General features: G+C 34.9%; 1 protein-coding gene across 5 annotated transcripts in view; it reads right to left on the bottom strand.

The window, feature by feature from the left end:
- UBR2 (ubiquitin protein ligase E3 component n-recognin 2) overlaps nt 1–24,783 on the bottom strand; it is a 107,431-nt gene that overhangs the window by 39,683 nt on the left and 42,965 nt on the right. For 3 of the 5 annotated variants that reach the window (XM_057698590.1, XM_057698588.1, XM_057698591.1), the window contains exons 8-21: nt 21,393–21,513; nt 19,500–19,607; nt 18,491–18,579; nt 17,278–17,376; nt 11,761–11,924; nt 11,572–11,671; nt 9,991–10,119; nt 7,245–7,428; nt 4,685–4,746; nt 3,699–3,809; nt 2,962–3,027; nt 1,477–1,599; nt 1,282–1,345; nt 143–267 (exon numbers count right to left, since the gene is read on the bottom strand). In XM_057698590.1, the coding sequence (XP_057554573.1) occupies nt 143–267; nt 1,282–1,345; nt 1,477–1,599; nt 2,962–3,027; nt 3,699–3,809; nt 4,685–4,746; nt 7,245–7,428; nt 9,991–10,119; nt 11,572–11,671; nt 11,761–11,924; nt 17,278–17,376; nt 18,491–18,579; nt 19,500–19,607; nt 21,393–21,513 (1,545 nt within the window). Of the gene's footprint in view, nt 1–142; nt 268–1,281; nt 1,346–1,476; nt 1,600–2,961; nt 3,028–3,698; nt 3,810–4,684; nt 4,747–7,244; nt 7,429–9,990; nt 10,120–11,571; nt 11,672–11,760; nt 11,925–17,277; nt 17,377–17,446; nt 17,546–18,490; nt 18,580–19,499; nt 19,608–21,392; nt 21,514–24,783 lie in introns of those variants that run through there. The other 2 variants (XM_057698589.1, XR_009047956.1) reach the window with 2 other exon arrangements.

Below are 24,783 nucleotides of genomic sequence, written 5' to 3' on the forward strand. Positions count from 1 at the left end.
AACTAGATCCCACATGCATGCCGCAATTAAGGAGCCCATATGCCGCACCTAAGGAGCCCACATGCTGCAACTAAGACCCAGCTCAACCAAATAAATAAATAAATAAAATATTAAAATAAATTTAAAAAAAGTAGGTACTTACATCTTCAGGTAAAGACTTTACCAATTCACTATGTGCCATAGGTTTGATGCTTAACTGATGGATAATCTCTCGCTTAATCTCATCTGTAGCATTTACCTGTCCAACTCCAGGACTAAATCTCTCTCCTGTCAACAATGAATAAGTACATATACACACACTTAATCATAATCCTTATAAGTGATCTATATTTATAATTTATGCAACACATTCTTCTTTCTGTGTAATGGGAAAGCAATAACTGGTCTGGCAACAAGGTAGGGTGAGAGGCGCTCCCAACCATCTTTCTGAGTCTCTGACACAACAGATGAGTGTAGTCTTCAGCAATGGAGAGAGAACTCTGGTTGCTATTTTGAAAGAATGGGATCAGAAGGTGAGAAGGGATGAGAAGTAGCCAAGAGTTGGTACAACAGTAGCTGTACTATCAAACTGTTTTGAAGTAGCCAAGAGTTGGTACAACACGCTGTACTAGGAAACTGCTTTCAAGCCCATCTGCCAAATGGTAGGAGGGAGGGGCAGCCTTCCTTTGTCCTTTTATCTAGTAGCAAATAAGATATCACTTTCTGAGACCTTCTTCATTGGTATTACCTCCTGACGGTAGCCAGGATTCTCTGCTCTATGGACTGTAGAGAGTCTGAAATAGCACAAGAGGTGGGAGAAAGTAAAGGAGAAAAGAATAGGAAAGATGGAGGCGACAGGACTGAAAATAATATGTAATAAGAAAAAAAAAATCTGTGTTTATTATCCATAGGTCTCTATTAACTTGGAATTATCATATGTGAAGTCAAGATGACACCTCTGAATCACAAAATCATGGAGAGAAACACAGCTAAGATATAAAGTAACAGTAAACAGCTCCTAAATACCCTATTCTCGTTTGCTAAATTCTCCTGTTCCCCACTTTACTCCCAACAGTCTTCCAGTTTATCCTGCTTTAGCAGTTGTCTTCTCTCCTTTTGCCAAAGCACCACAGTGCTATTACTGCCATCACTACAATAACCAGAGGCGAGATAAAAATACTCTAATCTCCTTCCCCTAAAATTGAGTAATTGCTCAAACAGAAGAAACAGTTCAGATTCTAAACTATTTGCTACCACAAAAGTCAATATAATACATAAATGTTCCAAAAGATCCAAACTTACCAACAAGCATTATAATGAGGTACAGCATTTCTTCTATTAGTGTGTTGTTCTGCTGAACTAAATCCTGTAACAATTGGGGGCAGTGGGAGAGAGAAAATTCATTGATAAGAATAAGAATACTGTATTACCTCAGATGATTAAAACAACCAAAAAGAATGAAAGATGCTTCTCTAGCAATGTGTTGTATGCTCTTACCTTATGGGTAGTCTCAGAACTAATTTTTTTCCCATAGTCTGGAGTACTGAAAATCTGATACAGTTCAAAGCGGCTAAGCATTATCATCAGGAAATGATTTGGATCCATCATGGAGACACCTGTCTTTTTTTAAAATGTTTGAGATAAAGGAAAAGAGAAAGGTCAAAAGGGCTACTAAACAATTAGTGAGATATGTTGGCTTGCACAAGAGAAAGCAGCTCACTCGTTCATCAATTCCAATAAAAGATGAAAACCCATTTAACTCTAACCCCTACCTGTGGTAGCCACAAGTGTGGACAGGAATCTATGCTGCTAAAACAAAACACTCCTTAAATCCACATATAACATGGATGTTCTCTTCCCTTTTAATGCTTTGAATTAGCTTTGAATTTGTATCCCTATAACTCAGTTCAAAGTTTTGTGTCAGGGCTATCTTATCACTGTCAGGTGTATGGACTCTGAGAGAAACGTGGTATGGTAAGAAAATGTCTAGGATTTTAAAATATATATATCATATAAAACTCTTACCAAGAACTCAAACGAATTTTTAGTGATAAAATGCTATACTAAGTGAAATGACAGCTTTTAAAGTTAGTTTTAATTCTCATATAATTCCGTTTGTATAGACTCTCAATCCACTTGAATTTTAATTTATTTTGAACCAATGATTTTTTGAAATTTACATTTTGTAACTTTTTCTATAACTTCTAAATCCATTCAGCAATAAGATGGAAATACTACTTTGTGACAGCCACTGTGCTATATAAAATGGACATAAAAAGGAACAAGATAGCGCTGCCACAGTTCCGTGTAGGGGACGAGAAGTACACAGGCAGCCACAATCCAGAGTTATGAGTGCCATGGTGGGGATAAGCATCATGCTATGGGCTACACACAGCCACGTTCTTGTGTGTCAGGGAAGCCTTCCTGCGGAAACTGACTCCAAACTAAACACGAAGACATGGAGGAAAACAAGATACACGGTAAACAGAAAAGGAAGGGGGTGGGGTGAGCAATCTAGGAAGCAAAAGAATTAAACGTGCAGACTTTAAGACTTAAGGGAGAGTATGACAAATCCAGGGAATTTGTAACACAGTTAAGTACTGAAGGAAGGCCTTAAAAATCAGTTTGAGGAATTTGGGTCTTTAATCAGAGGACAATGAAGAAAGGATGGCTTTTAGGTTTCCGACTCTAATAACTGTAGAGACTGCTGAACAATTCACTAAGGTAGGGAAACCTCAAAGCTAGGAAGAAGGTACAGAGGACACAAGAAGAGTTATTTTGAATATGTTAACTCTGAAATGTGTCCAGGAAACTAGATGGAAATGTTCTATCAGCTGTCAGCCATATGAGTTTGGAGCTTAGCAGATAAGGGCTAAGCCACAGTTACACATCTGAGAGTGATCCTAAGTGATTGGGTCCTGTGGAAATAACAAGAAGAAAAACTCCCCACCACCTTTAAATTTAATGCTTTTAATTCATTACCTGAAGCATTACTATATCCTTGTCAAACATTTCACATCTGCATTTCACATTGTGGTAGTAATAAATCTAAAAAAAAAAAAAAAGTAATTATACTGGGCAAACAGGTTTTTATTTGTGCAGTTCCCTCTTCTCCCCACTCACCAAAAGAGCACATGTGCTCCTGTGCATGTGAGCGTGAACACACAAACATGCATGTACACTGTGGTTTCCCTAGCAATTAATGCTATCTTAGTACAGATTAATTAATTAGAAATTTCCAGACTATACTAGTTACTCTATGGTTTACATTTTGCAGCCAACTTTCTGGGTCTCCTAATGAAGTTCTTTCAGTGAGATTTATAGCTATCAAGAATAGAGAAAAATCCTATACCAAGCTTAGTGAGGTTTAAAAATTAAAACCTCAATTTCAGAGCTATAAAAACAGAACTTTTATCTTTTAACCCAATTTAAGTAGGTGAAATCCAGATTTTTTTGTTCTAAAAATGACTTCAAGTGAAAATTAAGTTCATTTCTACTTTTGATAGTTTAACAAAATATGAATAAAAGCTCTAAGAAACTTTTTGGTTTAACATGACATTTATTTTGCCAGTTTTTAAAAAGAAAATTTTAAGGTTTGTTTCCAGAGGCCACAGTTTTAATACAGATGACTTTCAATGACTAAGTACGTTGAAAATTGTAACCTTCATAGAAGCTAAAGAATGGACTGAAAACTCTTCACAGAATTAAAAAACACTTACCTGGTTTACGAGAGAGAAACCATTTCTTCTCCACATTCCTGCATGGACTTGGGCACACAAAACAAGACATCTAAGAGGGTGTTCTATCAACATGGGTGGGCTAAGTTCACTCTGTGTATACAAAAAAAACCCACAAAAATCTCATCTCTATAAAGAAGAATGGTTTACAGGGATGGAAGCTTTATATAAAACACAAGTCAAGATTACTTTAAGGGATGTTTGTGTTATAGTTAACTTTATGTGTCAATTTGGCTTGCCCATGGTACCCAATTTTTGATTAACAATAGTCTAGATGTTGTTGCAAAGGCATTTTATAGATGTTATTAGTATTTAAATCAGTAGACTTTGAGTAAAGCAGATTATTCTCCATGATATGGGTGGGCCTCACCCAATTAGTTGAAGGTCTTAAGAGAAAAGACTGAGCCTTCCCCAAGGATGAATAAATTCTGCTTCCAGACTGCCTTTGGACTTCAGACTGCAACATCAACTCCTAAACTCCTAGCCTGCCAGACTGCCAGGCTTATTTCAGATCTGCCAAGCCCCATGACTACACAAGCCAATTCCCTACAATAAATCAATCTCTGTCTCTTTCTATACACACACACACACACACACACACACACACACACACACACACACACGAGTCACTCACTTTTTATTGGCTCTGTTTCTTTGGAGAACCCTAGTAGTTTGTTTCAAAGTGATTTCAAATACATAGTAAATAGGTATTTACTCTATTTGTTGATTACTGAAATATAGTTGATGTACAGCGTTATGTTAGTTTCAGGTGTACATAATGATTTCATATTTGCATACATTATGAAATGATCATCATGATAAGTCTAGTAACCATCCATCCCCATACAAAGGTATTACACTATTATTGTCCATATTCCTTATGCTGGCTATTATATTTCCATGACTTATTTATTATCTAACTGGAGGTTTGTAATAGATATTTACTTTTAAATGTTAGCACTACTTACTAGAGGTAGAAGCTCTGGAAATTTATATGCCACTTCACTTTTGCTTAACAATACATGCAAACCTGCATGGAGAACAAATGAAAAAGTATTTATGTAAGTGAATATCACTTAGATCAAAAAAAAAAAAAACACACCTAAATATTCACTCAACTTTATAGCTAACTTCTTTTTCATTTCTCTTTGGGAACCTACCATGCTACACATTAAGATACAAAATGAACTGCATCCATAAATGAAGCTTTTCAATAGTTCCTCTCATGAACCTCTATATTAAAGGCACAGTTAGAACTAGAGTCTTAATTACATGTACTAACACACACTGATGACATTTTATAGAAGTAAATGTTAGACATACAAACATAGCAAAAGCAGCTATATAACTATCAAAGCAATTTCTATGTTATACCAATTTTCAGAGTCATATTCCACTGGATCATGGAGTTTGTTCCATTTAATGTATAGTAGCAAGAGATCTTCCTGGCAACTGAACAGAGAAACTGGCCATGGAATGCACACTCTGCACTGATCCCGACCTCAGAATTCAGTTCCCCAGAGCTTCCAGTTTAGGATCAAAGCCTCTTTAGTCCCTAACTGCAAAGGGCTCTTTTACATAGCTCACCCTTAGTTAATTCTGTTAACTAAGAATTAACTGTCCTGTTTATGTTGTTGTCTAAACAGAGAATGCTTTTCATAGTCTTATCAATAGACGCTGGCCACTTGGTCAAGCCTCATTTGGTGCTTTCCTCATCCAAGAACATCTGCATTGTGAATCCCATTCTAATATGTACTCAACATTTGACACTCAAGCTCCACTAGTACGATCTCCAAGTTGTTCTTGAACTGCTTTGCATATGTTTACTTAACTCTCCAATTAGATTATAAGCATTCAGGCCAAGGTTTGTCAAACACAGTAAGATAAAACGCTCAAAAACATTCACTGAGAAGATTTGAGGGAGATAAAGACATTGGCAAAATTAGTACATTTTTAGCGTATTGACTATTTTCCCTGTGGATAATTATCAGCATCTGCTTTCACCCAGACTTTCAAAGGCTGAGAAGATCAGTGGCTGAGTTGGAGACAAGACCCACTTTCTTGCATTCTAGTTGAACACTTTCCCAAACCACCATGCCATCACTTGCCTGCACTGAGGATCAATGGTTCAGTATGCTCCAAGTACTTACAAAAACAAAACCGGGCCTGAACAAGTTACAGGAATAAGAGATTTCTGCCTACAATCACAATTTCATTCCACATACTTTTTATTGTTCTACCTGTTGTACTATTTATATTCAGATGTCTGAGTTATCTTAAATCACCGCAATTTCAGTAACAATCAGGAAGACTTTTGGAATGCTAGGGTCTATAGGCGGGATAATGCTCAGAACAATGAAAAAAATGCCTTCAGAAATGAAAGAGGGATTGTAACTACTTATCCCATGGACATTAAAAGGATAATAAAGGAATCCTATGAACAACCCTGTGTCTATAAATTTGATTAACTCGGATGAAATGGACCAATTTCTTGAAAAACACAAACTACCAAAACTCACACAAGGAGAAATAGATAACAGGAACCAGCCTATATCTGCTAAAGAAATTGAATCAATGATCAATAACTTAACAAAAAAGGGAAAGTATCAGGTCCATGTGGTTTCACTGGTGAATTCTACCAAACATTTAAGGAAGAAATGATACCAACTCTCCACACTCTTACACTTACACACACACACACACACACAAACTACTTTCACATTTTATTAAGTTACTGAGACACACTCTTAAGCTAAATTACAAGTTCTGTGATGAGGGAAAATATTTACCTCTATTTTCCCTCATCACAGAACTTCTCTGCTTTCTGAGTTAAAAATGGAACTAAAGGGAATAGTACGTGAGCAGGCTAAGAATTCCTGCAGTCAAGAAATTTGGAAGGAAGCTACAGAGTCAGTAGAGATGCATGAGTGCACATTCAGAGTTTCTGGCTGCTGCAAGCTGGCAGCTTCAAATATTCTACCACATATAATTGGCTTGTAAACCAACTACTTATGATTAAAAAAAAAATCTATCACCCCATTTTGGGACTCACTCCAACCTGTTGATTAAAAAGGTTATAAATAAATAAGAAACAGCTTAGAGAGGGAGGAAGTCTAGAGTGGTTTCAATTTATTAGCAATCACTTAAGTGATACACCAACTGGAATGGTAACAACACAGACTTTGAAGCTGAGTTGAGATAAACAATAAAACATGTGGTATGTGTAGTTAAGAAGTCTGAAGAAGCACTATGGTATGGTCATTATTGGTTTCTGGTGCCAAGCTACCTCAAAATCCCTTTTCTGACTTTCTTGCTGTGTGACACTATGCAAGCCGCCTCTGTGTCTCAGTCTTCCCATTTGTGAAGTAAACTTAACAACTATATCTATCTCATAGGCTGTGATGATTAAATAAGTTAATACATGTAAAACTCTCAGAATAATGCATTGTAGGTATTCAATAAATATTAACCACAAACAACAATTTAAAAGACAATTTCAGGGTTCTCTTTTAAGGAGAAATGTCTTACCTGCAAGTAAGCGAGAAACTGGGAGGTGAATGCTAACTTTTTCTTTGGAAACACAGTATCTAATAGTTTCCACTGAGTGTCCACATATGCTTAATGTGACTGGCTGTTCACCATCAGTAAAACCACCATGACATTGTGTCAATACAGCAAGGCATTTCTTGTAAGCTTCAATTAATACTTTTTCCTAAAAAAGAGGGTTTTCTGTAAGTTACTCAAAGGTTTCTACAAGCACCTCAAATTCAACTATGAATAAGTACCTCAAATATCAATATGGGCAAAATCAAACTCAATTTTCCCTTCCCAACTTGCTCCCTCTTCCAGGGCCCTGTCTCAGTAAATGACATTTCTACAGAGCTGTAGAAATTGAGAAGTCATTCCAATATCCTCCTTTCCCTCACTCCCCCCTTTCTTTAAATTGAGGGATAGTCGATTTACAACATTACATTAGTTAGAGGTGTACAAGATAGTGATCAAAATTTTTATAGATTATATTCCACTTATAGCTATTATAAAATATTGGCTATATTCCTTGTGCTATAGCATATATCCTTGCAGCTCACTTATTTTATACACAATGGTTTGCACCTCTTAATCCCCCCTATCTTGCCTCTCCCTGCCTTCCTTCTTCCCACTGGTAACCACTAGTTTGTTCTCTATCTCTGTGAGTCTGTTTCTATTTTGTTATATTCACTAGCTTTTTTTTCTTTCTTTCTTTTTTAAAGATTTCACATGTAAGTGATAACATACAGGATTTGTCTTTCTCTGTTTGACTTATTTCACTAAGCATAATGCCCTCCAGAGTCCATCCATGTTGTTGCAAATGGCAAAATTTCATTCTTTTTTATGGCTGAGCAATATTTCATTACACATGCGCGCGCGCACACACACACACACCCCTACCCTTTCTTTATCCATTCATCTACTGATGGACACTTAGGCTGCTTCCATATCTTGGCAACTGTAAATAATGCTTTAATATACGATATTTGTTTTTCTCTGACTTACTTCACACAGAGGAATGGATAAAGATGTGGTGCATATATTCGATGGAATATTACTCAGCCATAAAAAGGAAACTGGGTCATTTGTAGACACATGGATGGACCTAGAGACTGTCATACAGAGTGAAGCAAGTCAGAAAGAAAATAATGCTGCTATGAACACTGGGGTACATGTATCTTTTTGAATTAGTGTTTCTGTTTTCTTCAGATCAATACTCAGGAGTGGAACTGCTGAATTATATGGTGTTTCTATTTTTAGTTTTTTGAAGAACCTCCATACTAATTTCCACAGTGGCCGCACCAATTTACATTCACACTAACTGTATACAAGGGTTCCTTTCCTGCACCTCCTTGCCAACACTTGTTATTTGTGGTCTGTTTGATGACAGCCATTCTGACAGGTGTGAAGTGATACCTCTTAGTTCTGATTTGCATTTCTCTGATGATTAGTGGTGCTGAGCATCTTTTCATGTGCCTATTGGTCATCTGTATGTCTTCTTTGGAAAAATGTCCATTCAGGTCTTCTGCCCATTTTTTAACTGGGTTGTTTTTCTGATATTGAGCTGTAGAAGCTGTTTATATATTTTGGATAATAACCCCTTACTGGGTATATCATTTGCAAATATTTTCTCATACTCAGTAGGTTGTCTCTATTTCGTCGATGCCTTCCTTCGCTGTGCACAAACTTTTAAGTTTAATTAGGCCCCATTTGTTTATTTTTTGCTTTTGTTTCCTTTGCCTTAGGAGACAGATCAAAAAAAAAATATTGCTATGATTTATGTCAAAGAGTGCTTTATGTTTTCTTCTCGGAGCTTTATGGTTTCCAGTCTTACATTTAGGTTTTTAATCCAATTTGAGTTTATTTTGTATATGGTGTGAGGAAATGCTCTAATTTCATTCTTTTACATGTAGCTGTCCAGTTTTCCCAGCACCACTTACTGAAGAGACCATCTTTTCTTCACTGGATATTCTTGTCTCCTTTGTTGTGGATTACTTTACCATAAATGTGTGGGTTTATTTCTGGGCTCTCTGTTTTCCTCATTCCCCGCTGTCCAATCTATTACCAAGTGGGCAATTTTATCTAAATTTCTCTCAAACCTGGCCACTGATTATCTCCAGTAACTCAAAGGAAAGCCAGCATGTCTCCACTGAACTCCCTGCTTCTACTCCTGCCCTTCTCCATCCATTCTCCACACAAAGTAACTTTAAAAAACATGTAAATTGGACCATGTCACTTTTCTGCTTGGGAGTCTCAAATGGCATCCCACTTAATTAGAATAAAATTCAAACTTCTTTCCAAAGCCTCCAAGGCCCTGCGGCAGGCACCTGGTTCACTTCTCTATCTTCAACCTCTGTTCCAACCAGAGCCTTCTCACAGCTCCTGGAATAACTGTACTCCTTCTCCTCAGAGAGCATGATGCATCTGTCCCTCAGTCAGGAATAGTCTTTACTCTTTGATCAGTTAACTCTGACACATAGTTCAGATTTCACGGAAGCCTTCTCTGACCTCCCAACTTACACAAGCTCTCATCTAGATTTTATAGCCAAAGGAAGGCCAAGATAGATTTTTCTAAGGCTTCAGAATTTTAACTTTTACTGAACATACAGATTAAAGAGGAAAACATGCAGTTTTATGAGTATATCACCACTGTCCTCTCCAAACTGCCTCAAATTTTACTTAGGAAGTTGTTTATCTCTACCCTTCCTCCATTTATCTCCTATCCCTGACCCCAGAAGAGACTCACGTCTAAAGCACACCAGTCCTGCATCATTGAAATGACATGTGTTAATTTCATTTGCAGCGTGAAGGCTGCTTCCCACTCTGGTTCCATTTCAATATGCTGTCCTACTTGACGTGCAATTGGATCCATTCCCTTAAAAGATGTGAAAAGATTTTAAATAAACTAAAATCATATTTGTTCTTTTACATCGAAACTTAAGAAATTATGTAGAAGAAATATATACTGATTACAAAAACATATAAAGTAAAAGTTTTAACATGGAGTTTCAAGTAGTATGCGAAGTCCATCTTCTTAAATAACATGTTTATATAACATTCTCTAAAATTTTATAAATAAAAAATCCCAGTAAAATATAGAACAAATTAACTTAGAGGCAATCTTCTATATGTTTCACACAATAAAATGTATACTTACTGCAACAATCCTTCAAATCCCTTCTTAGCTCTATCATCCATAGAAAAAACTGTCAGAAGAAACTTGACAGGCTTTTAAAATGCCACTGAATTTACAAACGTTTTATAACATACTAAAATAAAATCTTTATATTTGTTTGTAATCTGCAACTAAAGTTTTCACAGAGAGTGAAAGAAAGCAAAATAAACAGCTTTTAATACAAAAGAATATAACTTTTTAGAAACTAGCCTAACTACCCTGGTGCATTAGAACTGATTAAATAGAAAATATAGGACACTTCGAGTATTCAAAATGACCAAGGTAGATACTGTTTTTATAGGTACAAGGAAAAAAAACAGAAATACTATAATAAACACCCATAAACCACACCCAGCAGGAACTAGAATATATCCTAAAAATGATAAGTTAACTTTGCTTATTCCATTTTTAAGAAAGCTAGAAAGCTACTAAAGTAATCATAATGATATTGCTCAGATTTTCTAAAATGTCATCTACCTTTTTACAGTTAGGGGAACTCCCTGGCGGTTCAGTGGTTAGGACTCCACACTTGTACTGCTGGGTTTGATCGACGGCTGGAGAACTAAAACCCCACAAAGCCGCGTGGCACGGCCAAAAACAAACAAAACCAAAACAACAACAAAAACTGGTTAACTATACCAGTTAGTTTCTGCTTCTAGATTCTATTTTGTACACAAAGGTGTTTCAGAAAGAAAGTTAAATGTGGGGTGGGGTGAGGGAGTTCTATACTGTATCATATATCAAATATGACATCAATGCAAGAAAAAGAAATATGAAACATTAAAAAGACAAATAAACATTATAGTTTCCTAAATAACTACCTTGACAATACTTCCCTGTAAGCATATTCAAAACAAAACAAAACAACCTGCAACTCCCAAAGAAAGAATATTAATGGTAACCAAAAGAATAACCAAATACAAAAGAACAGTAGATGTCAGAACCTCTGTTGGGATCTCATGCATTCTACATCTTTCTAAGAGTTTCCAATTAAGAGGAACTTCTTGGTCCAAACTGTAGCTATCCAAATTATTCTTTTAAAAAGGTGCCCAGAATGAAAAGAATGCACAGACACAAAGGTATTTAGTTCAGTGAACCAAAAACAGGAGGAAGTAAATGTTTCCCTTTTGAAATGTATCAGTTTATACATACCTGCATACATTTGAGTAATTCCAAAAAGGCATCAAATCCTTCTAGGAACTTCTGCCTCAGATCATCTGACCATTCAGTTGGTTTGCTAATTAACACATACCTGAACAAGATAAAAACAGCAATGAATATGTGGATAAACAATGACCTTTTACAAGTTGCAACTGATTTAATAATTAAGCAAAAACTTACTTGAGATCTAAAATAAGGCTCTGAACTCTCCTAAACTTGAAGGCTTGTAAAGCAGTGTATCGTTCAAACTGAAATCTGCCCTGGGCATCTCGATGTCTCAAATGATCCATAAAAGTCTTGATGATAATGGTCATGAGGTTTTCTTCTGTGATGAGCATCCGAGCCTAGGACAAAGTATATCAGAGTACATGGTAATAAAAAACTATTTACCAGAAAGCTTAAAACAAAACAAAACAAAACAAGTCACCAACATTGGTTAGCTCTTTCAGTTTAGACCTTTTTCAACACAACTATATAATATCATAAATGCATTACTGTGTATTTCTAAATAACAATTACTTACTCCAATTGCCACGTGTATGAAGCAACAATTATATCACGGAGAAAGATGCCAGAATGTAAGGAGACAGATCCAAGGCTCATTATTCAAAGACAATTCAGGGTGGGGGATCTGAATCGGGCTGCAAATTTTCCTTAACTGAGACATTTAGACACCTATAATGGTATGGTATAATTATTCTAGGATCCACAGGTTTATATCACAGATTCTGTAGAACTCAGTATGAAACCATATTTTCTCTTAATCTTAGTTGAGATTTATTTTTTTGTTTTTCTTTCTACGTATAAATATACATATCTATGTATTTTTGAATAATCAAATACACTTAAATGATGCAAAAAACAGGTAAAAAGTTAAGTCTCCCAGCTCCCAAAGTTGTCCTTGCAAAGGCAATCTCTGTTAGCAGTTTTCTTGCATATACTTCCAGAGATGGTGTGTTCACAATATATACATGTATGCATATATACACATACATATAAACATTTATAATACATGGATAAGTGCTATTAAGCAGATATAAGTATGGGTATGTATAATGATCCTCCCCTGCCCAAAGGATAGCATATTATAAACACTGTTCTAAACTTGGTTTTTTCACTTGGTACATTTTGCATTGTCCCATACCAGTTCATATAAATTCCCTCATTCTTTTTAACTATCCCCAGCATTCTTTTCATTATACTTTATTAGCCAGGCCTCTATTAGTGAGACAACTGGGTTTTTCCCAGTCTTATGCTATTTATCACAAAAGATACTGCAACAAGTACCTATTATGTACAGTTGCAAGGATATTTATAGGATAATTTCCTAGAAGTGAAATTACTGGGTTAAGGTGTATATACATTATAAATTTTAACTGCTATCACCAAACTCAAAGAAGACAAAACAATGCAGAAGTTAGATGTCTAAGAATATAGTAAAACTGTATTCTAATGTAGATGTTAAATTGTAAAGTCATCAGATAAAGAGAAAATCTACATAGCTAAACATACCTTTGAAAAACTCTTAAATTATCATCCTACTTGCCAGGACTTAGGCCCCAAGAAGCTCAAAAGTCAATAGGATTAATTTCTGTTAATTATCCAAGAGACAGTAAAGACTAAGTTCAAGTTTGAAGGAGGGGAGGTGTTGACAAGTTAAGTAAAAGGATTTTCCTTCTTGTTTGCTAGATTAGTCAATTTTGAGACAATTAAATGAGAGTATATGTGATTTCATCGACTAAGAAAAAACTCTGGTCTCGGCAGGGGGTGGGGGGAAGCTTTTACTATTTTGTCATCAAGCATAAGGTTTGCTTTGGGTTTTTACTTTTTGTTTTGTTTTTAGGTACTCTATCAGATTAAAGATATTCTTTCATTCCTATTTTACTTTCTATGAGGTATTTTTTGTTTCTTTTAAATCATGAATTCAGGAAAAGCATCTGATATGATCTTTTTCTCCTTTTAGTCTGTTAATAAGTTGAATTATGCCAGTTGATTTTTTTCCCCAAATGGTATACTACTCTTTGTGCTAAGGAAATAAAGCAAACTTCGTTGTGATGTAGAATCCTTTTTCTATGTTGCTTGGTTCAATCTATGCAACCTCATTTGTGAGAGAGATTAAATGGTAATTTTCCTTTCTTATAATTGTTGGGTTCTGGTAACAACATTACAAAGGACAATTAAATTGGCAAGTATATTCTCTTCCTTTGTTTTCTAGAAAAAGTTATATAAGACAGGTATTATTTTTTCTTAAATATTTGGAAGAATTTCCCAGTGTAGCCTTCGGGCCTGGGGACTTCTTTGTGAGAAGATTTTCATATTAATTAAAAATTTCTACTTCTTGTTTCTCTTGTAATAACCTGTGTTTTTTCTTAGGGATTTGTTCATTCCATCCAAATTTCTAATAATATTGATTTAATTTGATCCTAATATTGCCTACTTCCTATTTAAAATCTGTAAGATTTGTAGTTTTTTGTAGTCCTTTTTAAATTAAAATTTTTCTATTTTTCTTATTAGACTTTCTAGAGATCTACCTCCCCCACCCTTCTTGGTTTTTTTTTCCCAAAGAAAAATCTTTTTTGTATGTTTTCTTTTTTGTACATTTACTGTTTTATTAATTTCTGTTCTTTCCTATTTCCCTTTTTCTACTTCCTTTAGATAAAAGACGTAAGTACTGCTATTACAATGGCCTTCAAGGTCTGGCACTATCCACTTCCATCCACCCCCTTCCCCAAACTCACTGGCCTCATGGATCATTCTCCTCCTCACTCACTCTAGCAACACTGGCCTGTTTTGGGTTCTTTCTTCCAAAATGCCAAGTGCACATTCATCTCAGAACTTTGCACTTGCTGTTCCCTCTGCCCAAGAGGCTCACCAGTTAGTCACATCACTTACTCCCTCACGTCTCTGTTAAAACACCACCTCTTGAGAGGCTTTTTTGGATAACCCTGTATAAAATATGACCCTTCCACTGTCACTCTCTAACCTCTTAACCTGCTTCCCTACTTTATAGCACTTCTAAACATTTGATTTATAATAAATATGTAAATATTATATATATGTCTCTTCCCAATGAGACTATAAATTCCATGGGAATAGGGTCTTATGTCTTTTTTGTTTACTGCTATATATATCTCCAGAGCCCCAAACATTGCCTAGTCAATAAAGGTGCTAAATAAATATGCTCTGAATAGATGAATATAGGTTGTTTTTCTAAGTGCTTCTAACTAAAGGAGTCAGACAAGAAACAAACAAAAAAAGCTGAAATATTAGAAAAAAAACAAAAATTATTTGTAGATTACTAGAAACTCCAAGGAATCAACACAAAATATTACAGAAAATGTTAATAAGACAACCAGATAGGTACAGGATAGATATATAAAAGTCAGTAGTTTTCTTACATATTAGCCATAGTGAGATTAAAAATGTGAATAATTTATAGTAGTGTCAAAAATATAAAACATAAACACTTTTAGGACAAATTATGCTCCCAGATGGGGATATTCAATATTGCAAAGATACCAGTTCTTCTCCAATTATCTATAAATATAACATCTTTTCAGTCAAAATCCTAATGTGGGGTTTTTTTTTTTTTTTTTTTTGAAATTGACAAACTGATTTTAATTTTTCTTAAAAAAAAAAAAGAGAGGCCTAAAATAATTAAGAAATTTTTTGAAAAGAATAATGAAAGGGGATTTAGCTCTATAAAATACCAAAATGGATTATTAAACTAAAATTATTAAAACTGGGCACTGGCATGGAAATGGACAAAAAGATCACTGGAGTAGAGAAACAAAGATTTGACTAAACTGAAAGCAACACTTTCCCTCTTTACAAGTTTTACTCATTCTCCAAAACTTCCTGTGCAAGTAACAGAACATCCACTTGGTTACAAAAGTCAGAAACCCAGGAATCACCTTTAAATTCTTCCCTCAAACCCAACAACCAACCACTCATCGAACCCTATATCCCTCAAACCCAACATGTGGCTGTTCAGCAGATTTCACTACTTACATATCTCTCACAACTTCTATACCCACTGCCACAATCCCCATAGGTTCCCCACATCCACTACTGCCCTTGCAAATTTGTTCTACAAATTACAAGAAGCATCATCTTTTAAAAATAACAAATGTGATGACATAAGTGCCACTGAAAACTCTTCAATGCCTTCCAATGTTCCTAAGATAATAACCAATATCCTTAACTTGGCCCAAAATATCTCATTAGTGGGTAAACAGACTTCAGACAGCTTCAACTGTCCTAGAATACACCCCTGAACATAAAAGTAATCTGGGGGAAAAACAGTCATTAAAAAAAGCTGGAACATATACCTTGTTAATAAAATAACTGTAGAATACTCTTTTTTAAAAAATTTTATTTATTTATTTTTTACTTATTGGCTGTGTTGGGTCTTTGTTACTGCATACAGGTTTTCTCTAGTTGTGGCGAGTGGGGGCTACTCTTTGTTGTGGTGCGCAGGCTTCTCATTGTGGTGGCTTCCCTTGTTGTGGAGCACAGGCTCTAGGCACACAGGCTTCAGTAGTTGTGGCATGTGGGCTCACTGGTTGTGGCTCGCAGGCTCTAGAACGAAGGCTTAGTAGTTGTAGCACACGGGCTTAGTTACTCCTTGGCATGTGGGATCTCCCTGGGCCAGGGCTCGAACCGGTGTTCCCTGCATTGGCAGGCGGGTTCTTAACCACTGTGCTACCAGTGAAGCCCACTGTAGAATACTGTTAACGCCATACAATTAGGCCCTTGTCTATGTTTCTGGTCTCATTTCACTCTGTGTTCTTCTTTCCTTCTCTCTTCCCTTCCCGACTTCAGGATCTTCTAAAGTGCTAGTTCCTCTGCATGATTTCCCTCGGAGCTCCTGCATAAAGTTACCTTCCCTAGAGAATCCTCTTTTGAACCATGGGAAAAGGTCAGATCTCTCCTACTCTTGCAAAACAACCAAATTCTTCAGAGTTTTTATTATAATTTTAATTACCATTTATGTGAGCCTTTCCCCCTACTATAAGTTCCATGAGGGCAAGGACCATGTCTTTTCACCATTCATTTCCAAAACCTAGAACTGTGATCAATAAATAATAGGTGCTCAGTAAATTATTGTTAAATGAGTTAAATTAATTACTCAGTAGAACTAAAACATAGTGATGCCTCCTGCAGTAACTAGTGAAACTTAGTACAAGATCACCCAATCATCATGATTCAATTGCCTTAGTTACCCCTTCCCTTAGAAGGAAAAAGGGGGATGTGGGATTATATACAATATGCTGTTTCTTTTTTTTGGCCACGCTGCACAGCTTGCAGGATCTTAGTTCCCCCACCAGGAACTGAACCCGGGAACTGGAAGTGAAAGCACCAACTCCTAACCACTGGATAGCCAGGGAATTCCCACAATATGCTGTTTCTAATGGATAAATTTGTTAAACTAATGCGTTTAATTCTAACTCACCAGTTCAAAACCTCAAGCAAGTACTATGAGAAAGTACAGATGAAGTTCAAATGATTCTCCCCTCCAGATTACACATTCAAAGATACATGTTCTAGTATGAGTGAAGGCATCTGCAGTCTGATCACCCATTAATAAAATATTTTTCTATTCAGGAATATACAGATCTCAGTTCTCTATTATTTTAAGGCTTTACTTCTTCCAATGGAAAACAAGAAAGTTCTTCTTAGTCTTTTAGTACTTACAAGTGAAGGGACTGTGAAAATCTGAACCGAGAGGTCTGCGATTGAAAACTCTCTGTCGTGGTCATCTGTCACATAATCACTCTGCAAACGCTCATAGTTCTATTAAGAAGGCAAAAAAAGGCAAGGAGTGCCAGCTATCAGTTACAAAGAAAAGGCAAGCACTACTCACCAGAGTAGGTGCGGTGAAGAACTGGACAGACAGAGCAGTCACGGACACTGCTCGCTCGTGATCATCCTCCATAAAATCTCTCTGCAACTGCTGGTAATTCTAAACAACAAGGGGGAGATTCACCTCTAATCCACAATGACCAAATGTTTAAGGATTATACTGAAAAATCAGTGCTGGAGGAGTCAATAAAATATGCTATGAGAATGATAACGGCAATGATTTCTACCAATTAAACTCTGTATAAATATGGACTCACTGTACAATCTTCTTAAGCACACTGGCAATTTATGAGCTCAAAGAGGAGTAACAGCTACTAAAATCCTGGGACGTCTTTGTACACCAGTGGAGCCAAGTCATAGTACCTTTATACTGTCTCTGATGAAACCAGACTTTCATTACTTCTGGATGCCCATCAGAGTCACCTGATGGTTCTTTCAAAGTACACATGCTTGGGTCCCATTCTTGGTGAATCTGCTTCAGTAGGTTTGAGAATGGAACACAAACACATGTATTTCGAAAGAGCTCCCCAAATGATTCTTATATGTTTCCTTGGTTAATAACTCCTAATTCAGGTGAATAAAAAAAAAACCAAGCAGTTAGCTTAATCACATGCTGCTGACAGGGAGAAGAACATAATTCAATAATATCAACAACCTAGAGTTCATGATTCTTAAATCACACCCATATGTACATATCATTCCAACTAAAATGATCTTTTCTTACACAAAATTTAACAGGAATAATACCATAATTCACAATGGCATAGGTTTAAAGTCTTCATTTATCATTTCACATCATATACACTGCATAGATGGATATTCATCTTATCACGGTAGGTGATAAATAAGAAAAACCTCACTGCTAGAATTTTATTCTATTGATGAGATAAAAAGATCATTTATGAAGTTTCTTAGAATTTAAAATCAACACACTGACATATTATTATAAAGCTGCTAATTTTACAAAAGGTGGATAGAATCATGGACTATAGTTACTCTGCATATAACCTATTTTGTTTATCTTCAAAAGTGAGAAACTACTTACCTTTGCAAATCGAACAGCAAACAGTTTCTTATATTTCAAATCCATGAGTAGACTGCTCATGAACAACTGATGATACACACTCCTAGCACCTTTTACAAAAAGTGCAGATGTAAGATAAGGATATATCAAACAGGCCAAAAATTACATTTCCAAAGTTTTCATATGATCCATTGTATTTTAAATCTTAAGAGCAAAACTCTACGTGTTCCTTGATATAAAATATGTGCAATCTGCTTCTTAAAAAATCAGTTTTTCTAAATATATTTTTCTAAAAAAACATAAAGGTTATTTACTTTGGGTCACAGAACCCCAAATCTGTTTTTTCCCCAAAAAGTAAGACTGCATGTGCTAATTCTAAAAACCATAAATATATTTATTAAATACCTCCCCAAATGAAAAGAAACTAACATCCCAATTACCTAGGTAAGTTCCCCTATACCTTAAAACTAAGATGCGGCACATATATACAATGGAATACTACTCAGCCATAAAAAGGAATGGAATTGAGCTATATGTAGTGAGGTGGATGGACTTAGAGTCTATCATACAGAGTGAAGTAAATCAGAAAAAGAAAAACAAATACTATATGCTAACACATATATATGGAATCCAGAAAAATGGTACTGATGAACTTAGTGGCAGGAAGGGAATAGAGATGCAGACACAGAGAATGGACTTGAGGACATGGCAGGGGTAGGGAGGGAAGAGGAAGCTGGGACGTAGTGAGAGAGTAGCATTGACATATACACACTACCAAATGTAAAATAGATAGCTTGTGGGAAGCTGCTACAGAGCACAGGGAGATCAGCTAAATGTTTTGTGAAGACCTAAAGGGGTAGGATAGGGAGGGTGGGAGGGAGGGGATATGGGGATATATGTATACATATAGCTGATTCACTTTATTGTACAGCAGAAACTAACAATACTATAAAGCAATTATACTCCAATAAAGAAAAAAAAATTAAAAAAACAAAAACAAAAAAAACAACAAACTAGTGAAGATACTTACCTTTCCACAATTTGGAATCACTAAGCATCAACCTATCCACTAAAGACGAGTTTTCACCATCTGGCCCTTCTTGTAAACCAACTTGACATAAAATTCGGCGAAGGCCATCTTAAAACAAGAAGAAAAGTAGTTAAGAAAGAGTAACTTTAAATATTAAAGTAAAATGACATAATAGAAATGTTCAAATGGATCTACTATAGAGTTTTACTTTTTTTTTTACTAATTTATTCAGAAAAATTAAACATATTAAGCATTTTATAAACATCTTCACAAAACGGAGAAAAATTCCAAATCCTGCATTATATACCAACTCTTATTCCAGAATACCAAACTGTAAGTCTATCAGAATGGCAATGACCTCTTATGCTGTAAAGAATTTATATAAACAAGAAAGACTCCAAAAGCCACTGAAATAAGCATGGTTCTTTAAGCATGGTTCTTATGCTAATTAAATCATGTTATAGTAAAACCGCTATATATCCCATGATAACTGAAGATAGGTATAATATAAAATTGTGCTACCATTTAAAAGAAAGAATACATTACGTCTCTAATATATACCAGTCCATTTTATTAACGTTACGCAAAATGTTCTTCATTAAACAAAAACACACCATGTATTTACATATACCTACTATGTGAGAGGCTTTGGAAGGCAAATTCCTAAATGCTAAACTTAAAAAAATATACAAGCATCAACAAAACCAGAACTTTAATACTTTCTAGTTTCATATTTTATATTTACAATCAGTTTTTAGTCTTCTACAAACATGCAAAATAATCCGGAAAAAAAAAAAAAGAGTAATTTTAAAATTTAATTATAGAGTCACCACACAGAAATTGCTTACAAGGCTAAAGAGAAAACTTTATGTATTTATTAAAAAATAGATAGTAAGTCTTTAAACTGCTGATGGTAAATAAATTTTCTCAAAGAAAATTTTCAGCAGAAAATAACTGCTTCCACGATACTATTCATTAATGCTGTAGCACAGTACTTGGCATACTGATACCCAATGGAAAGTACCAAGCACCACCTCCACCCCATCCCCGCTAAAAAAAAAAAGGAGTTTAAGAAAAATAACTGGAAAGACATTTAAATTAAAAGGCAAGCAAACACATTCTCCTAAATTTCCATACCTCCATATTTTCACCTGTCAATTCAGTGTGCCAAATACTCTTTCTAATAGCCTTTTAATACAAATGTTTTAGAAATTTTCTTTATAGCAAACATTGTAATGTCATTTATTCAAACCACCTCTCTTGCCTGAAGAACAGTATGACAGATAGCTTAGATCTATTCCTAGTTTACTCTTCAGTGTTACACAACAAACTTGTATTTCTGGCATTGGACATGAGGGTTCTTAATTCTGTTACCACTACTTTTAAAATCTGTAGACTGGAAAAACAAAAACTCAAATACACAGTAACTTTAAATTTGCAAATTTTCAGGGTTGCAAATTGTTAGTAACCACAGTAGAAGTCAAAACAAAGACATCTTTTAAACAGTTAATCATTTAGGTTTTATTTACAGTAGCATTTCCCAGCTTGCTTTGTGGAAGAGAATTCTACAGGATGCTCCATTAAAAAATAGGTTCTTTATCAAAGTTGGTAAGATTTAGATTTCATTAGCATATTAAAGTCATTTCCAAGTGCTTAACCCACTGTTTCCTGCATTTATTTGAACAGACTCCTCTGTATGCATATAAAAAAGATCCTGTGGATCAAAATTTGGAAAACAGGTTTTTTTCTATGTATAAAGATATTCTGAGGTGGTATTTTAAAACATGAAACTAAATTAAAAAAAAAAAAATTCCACTTGCTGTTTTTTCCAAAACAGTTTTGCAAGGGCATATGAGCTAATTCTTAAGTCAATTACCACAAGTATGAACCTACCTGAATATCCAATAATACTTCCCAGCCAAGACAAAAGTTTCAAACCAAAATTCTGATGTGCGACAATAGACGAATGCATAACTTGAACTTTGAGTGGCTTTGTCTGTCTACTGGTATTTCTCTTAAAAAGAAATGGCAGGATGAAAAGACAAACTTAAAAAGGCTATTTTATAGAAAGAAGTAAATATTTTTATTGAATACAGCTACACTCTCATCATTATAGGGGAGTTTTTCATGAATGTGCGTAAGAAAAATACCACGTGGCTTGCTTTACTCAGATTCTAATTTCCTAGAAGGAATCTCAGGATTCTTACAAAAAATTAAGAAGTTACAGCTTTAAGAACCCAGAATTTTTGGTCTTATATTTGAAAATCTGCCCCACCAATTATAAATTATTTAAACATTTAAATTGGCTTTAAACTAATATCTTAATGCAGTTACACACTAATTTAAATAATTTACTTAACTGCATAAATGTGATGCTATCAATACTTTAAAAATATTGTAAATACACACAAAACTTTCCAACTTAACCATTTTCAAATGCGCAGTTCTGTAAAGTACACATTGTTGTGTAACCAGAACTCTTCATCTTGCAAAACCGAAACTCTGTACCCATCAAAACTCTAGGTACCTCAAACAAGCAGAATCAGACATTTATCTTTTTGTGACTAGCTTATTTAACTTAGCATAATGTCCTCAAGGCTCACCCACACTGTAGCATATATTAGAATTTTCCTCCTTTTTCAAGCTGAATAATATTCTATTGTATGCATACAGATTTTGTTTATCCATTCATCCATTGATAGACACTGAAGTTGCTTCTACCTTTTGTCTACTGTGAATAATGCTGTTATGAACATGAGATCCTGCTTTCAATTCTTCTGTGTATATACCCAGAAAGAAAACTGCTGGATCATATGGTAAGTCTGTTCTTAATTTTTAGAGGAACCACCACACTGTTTTCCATAGTAATCACACCATTTTACATTCCCACCAATAGTGCACGAGGGTTCCAATTTTTCCACATCCTTGCCAATACCTGTGATTTTCTGTTATTGTTTTGTTGCTGTTGTTGTTTGTTTTTACTAGCCACCCTAATGGATGTGAGGTGGTATCTTATTGTGGTTTTTACATGCATTCCCCTAGTGATTAGTAATACTGAGCATGTTTTCATGTGCTCTGGCAATCTGCATATCTTCTTTGGATAAATGTCTATTTAAGTCTACCAAAACTTTTAATTTAACATGTTTCTCCCCCCTTTTCCTTTTTTGGCTTGGATCATCTTTCTACCCACCAGTTCACTCCATTTCCATAACCCATCTTAACACAGTACACCTTTGCACTTTTTATCCATCTACATGTATTATATATATACATTTATAAAGATTTTTATTTAACTTACAAAAAATGGGATACTACACATACTCTTTTGCATCTTTGTGTTAATAGATTTTTTTTTTTTTTTGGTTAATGACTCATTCTGTAGTGTGGATTTATTTAAACACTCTTTATTTAGAGAAGGGCATTCAAATTCTCTTTGCTTTCAGCCTTCTATGACTACAAAAAAAGTAGTTCTGAACACCTTTGTATACACACTAACTGATGCTTATATTTTTATGGGATAAATTCTTAGGAGAGGTAAAACTTTAATAGATGTTACTAGATTGTTTTCCAAATATGTGATAGTAATTTATTTTTACATGACTATTTCTGTTCTCTGCATCTCTGCCAGCAAGGTACTTTATCACTAATTTCTCCACCCTGCTGGGTATGAAATCTCCATCATTTTACTAATTATTAGTGAGTGTGAGTCTCTTTTTACATATATTTACAACCTAGATTTTCTCTGTTGTGACTGTCTTTTCATATCCCATGTCCATTTTTTTACTTTGCTCCCTACTCGATAATCTGAGTGCTCTGTTTATCATAAACATTAAATGTCTATCCTTTGTGTGAGAAATAATTTTTCTAAATCTACTATTTGTCTACTGACATTTTAAATAATATTTTGCTATGCAAATTTTATATGTATCTAAAAAAATATGTTCTTTTCTAACTCTTGGGGTTCTAGTCTTGGTTAAGAAGCTCTCCTCCTCCCTTAGAATGTACTTGTTTCCTAGATTTTCCTCACACTAGTATCTATTTCTGGACTTTCTATTCTATATTATGAATATAGTTTATCTATGCAGACACTACCAGCAATTACAAGTACTGATTTTTTAGGGAAAAACTGAAATAACACTATGAAACAACAAATGTAAAGGGAACATTTACCTGGATTCATCTACTGTAAACATTCTATCCCAACTGCTTTATCATTTGCACATTATCTTTCTTTCTCCACACACAGACACAAACAAGCATTTAAAAGAAAACAACAAACCACGGAAGCTAAGTTATGTGCATCATGTCCCCTTATCCCTAAAAACTTCAGTATACATTTCCTAAGAATGGGAATATTCTTTTATATAACCACAGTATAGTTTCTGATGTATTAAATTCAGTATGTCCAGATATCTATAAAGAATTGCTTAAATAAGACACAAACTCATAAAGAGAAAAGTATGTGTTGCTATACTAAAATTAAAGCTTTTGCTCAAGGAGAGGCATCACAAATAAGCTTAAAATAAGTCATATTATTAGGAAAAGATACTGCAACAAAAGATCAGGATTCAGATTATGTAAAGAGCCCCTACAAATAAGTAAGAAAACGACAAATAACCTAACAACAAAAAAATGGGTAAAGGGTATGAACAAGAAATTCACAGAAAACTTAAAATATGAATTAAGATACTCAGTAATCAAGACAGTGGAAATGTAACTGATGAGATGCCATTCATACACATCAGCTTGGCAAAATTTTAAAAATTTGACAATATATAGTTTTGACAAAGCAGTAGAAATATGGGAACTCTACTCCACTGCTGGTTGGAATGTATATTGTTACCACCATTTTGGAAATTAACTTGGCAAAATCTAGTATAGCTGAAAATGCTCATAACCTAACAACTCAGAAATTCCATTTCTTGGTATATACCCTAGAGAAACTTTTTCCTCTATGCAGCAAGAGGACAAAAAAATGTCCACAGCAGGACTCCTAGTCACAGAAAAAAACTGGAAATATCCTAATTGTCCATCAACAGGAGAATGGAAAAATTATGGTATAGTCATCAATGGAATACTTTACAGATATATGTATCAACACAGATAAACCTAGAAACAATACTGAAATGAAAAGGCAAGTTGCAATATAATACATTCAGTACAAATCTTGTTATATAATATGTTCAAAGACTTTCAAATCAATACATATAATATTGGTGAATATTTAACAGCTGAAGTATAAAGGCATGTATGAAAATGAAAAATGAATTAATGAAAGTTATCT

This window comes from Hippopotamus amphibius, chromosome 11, assembly GCF_030028045.1.
Source record: "Hippopotamus amphibius kiboko isolate mHipAmp2 chromosome 11, mHipAmp2.hap2, whole genome shotgun sequence".
Lineage (NCBI taxonomy): Eukaryota > Metazoa > Chordata > Mammalia > Artiodactyla > Hippopotamidae > Hippopotamus > Hippopotamus amphibius.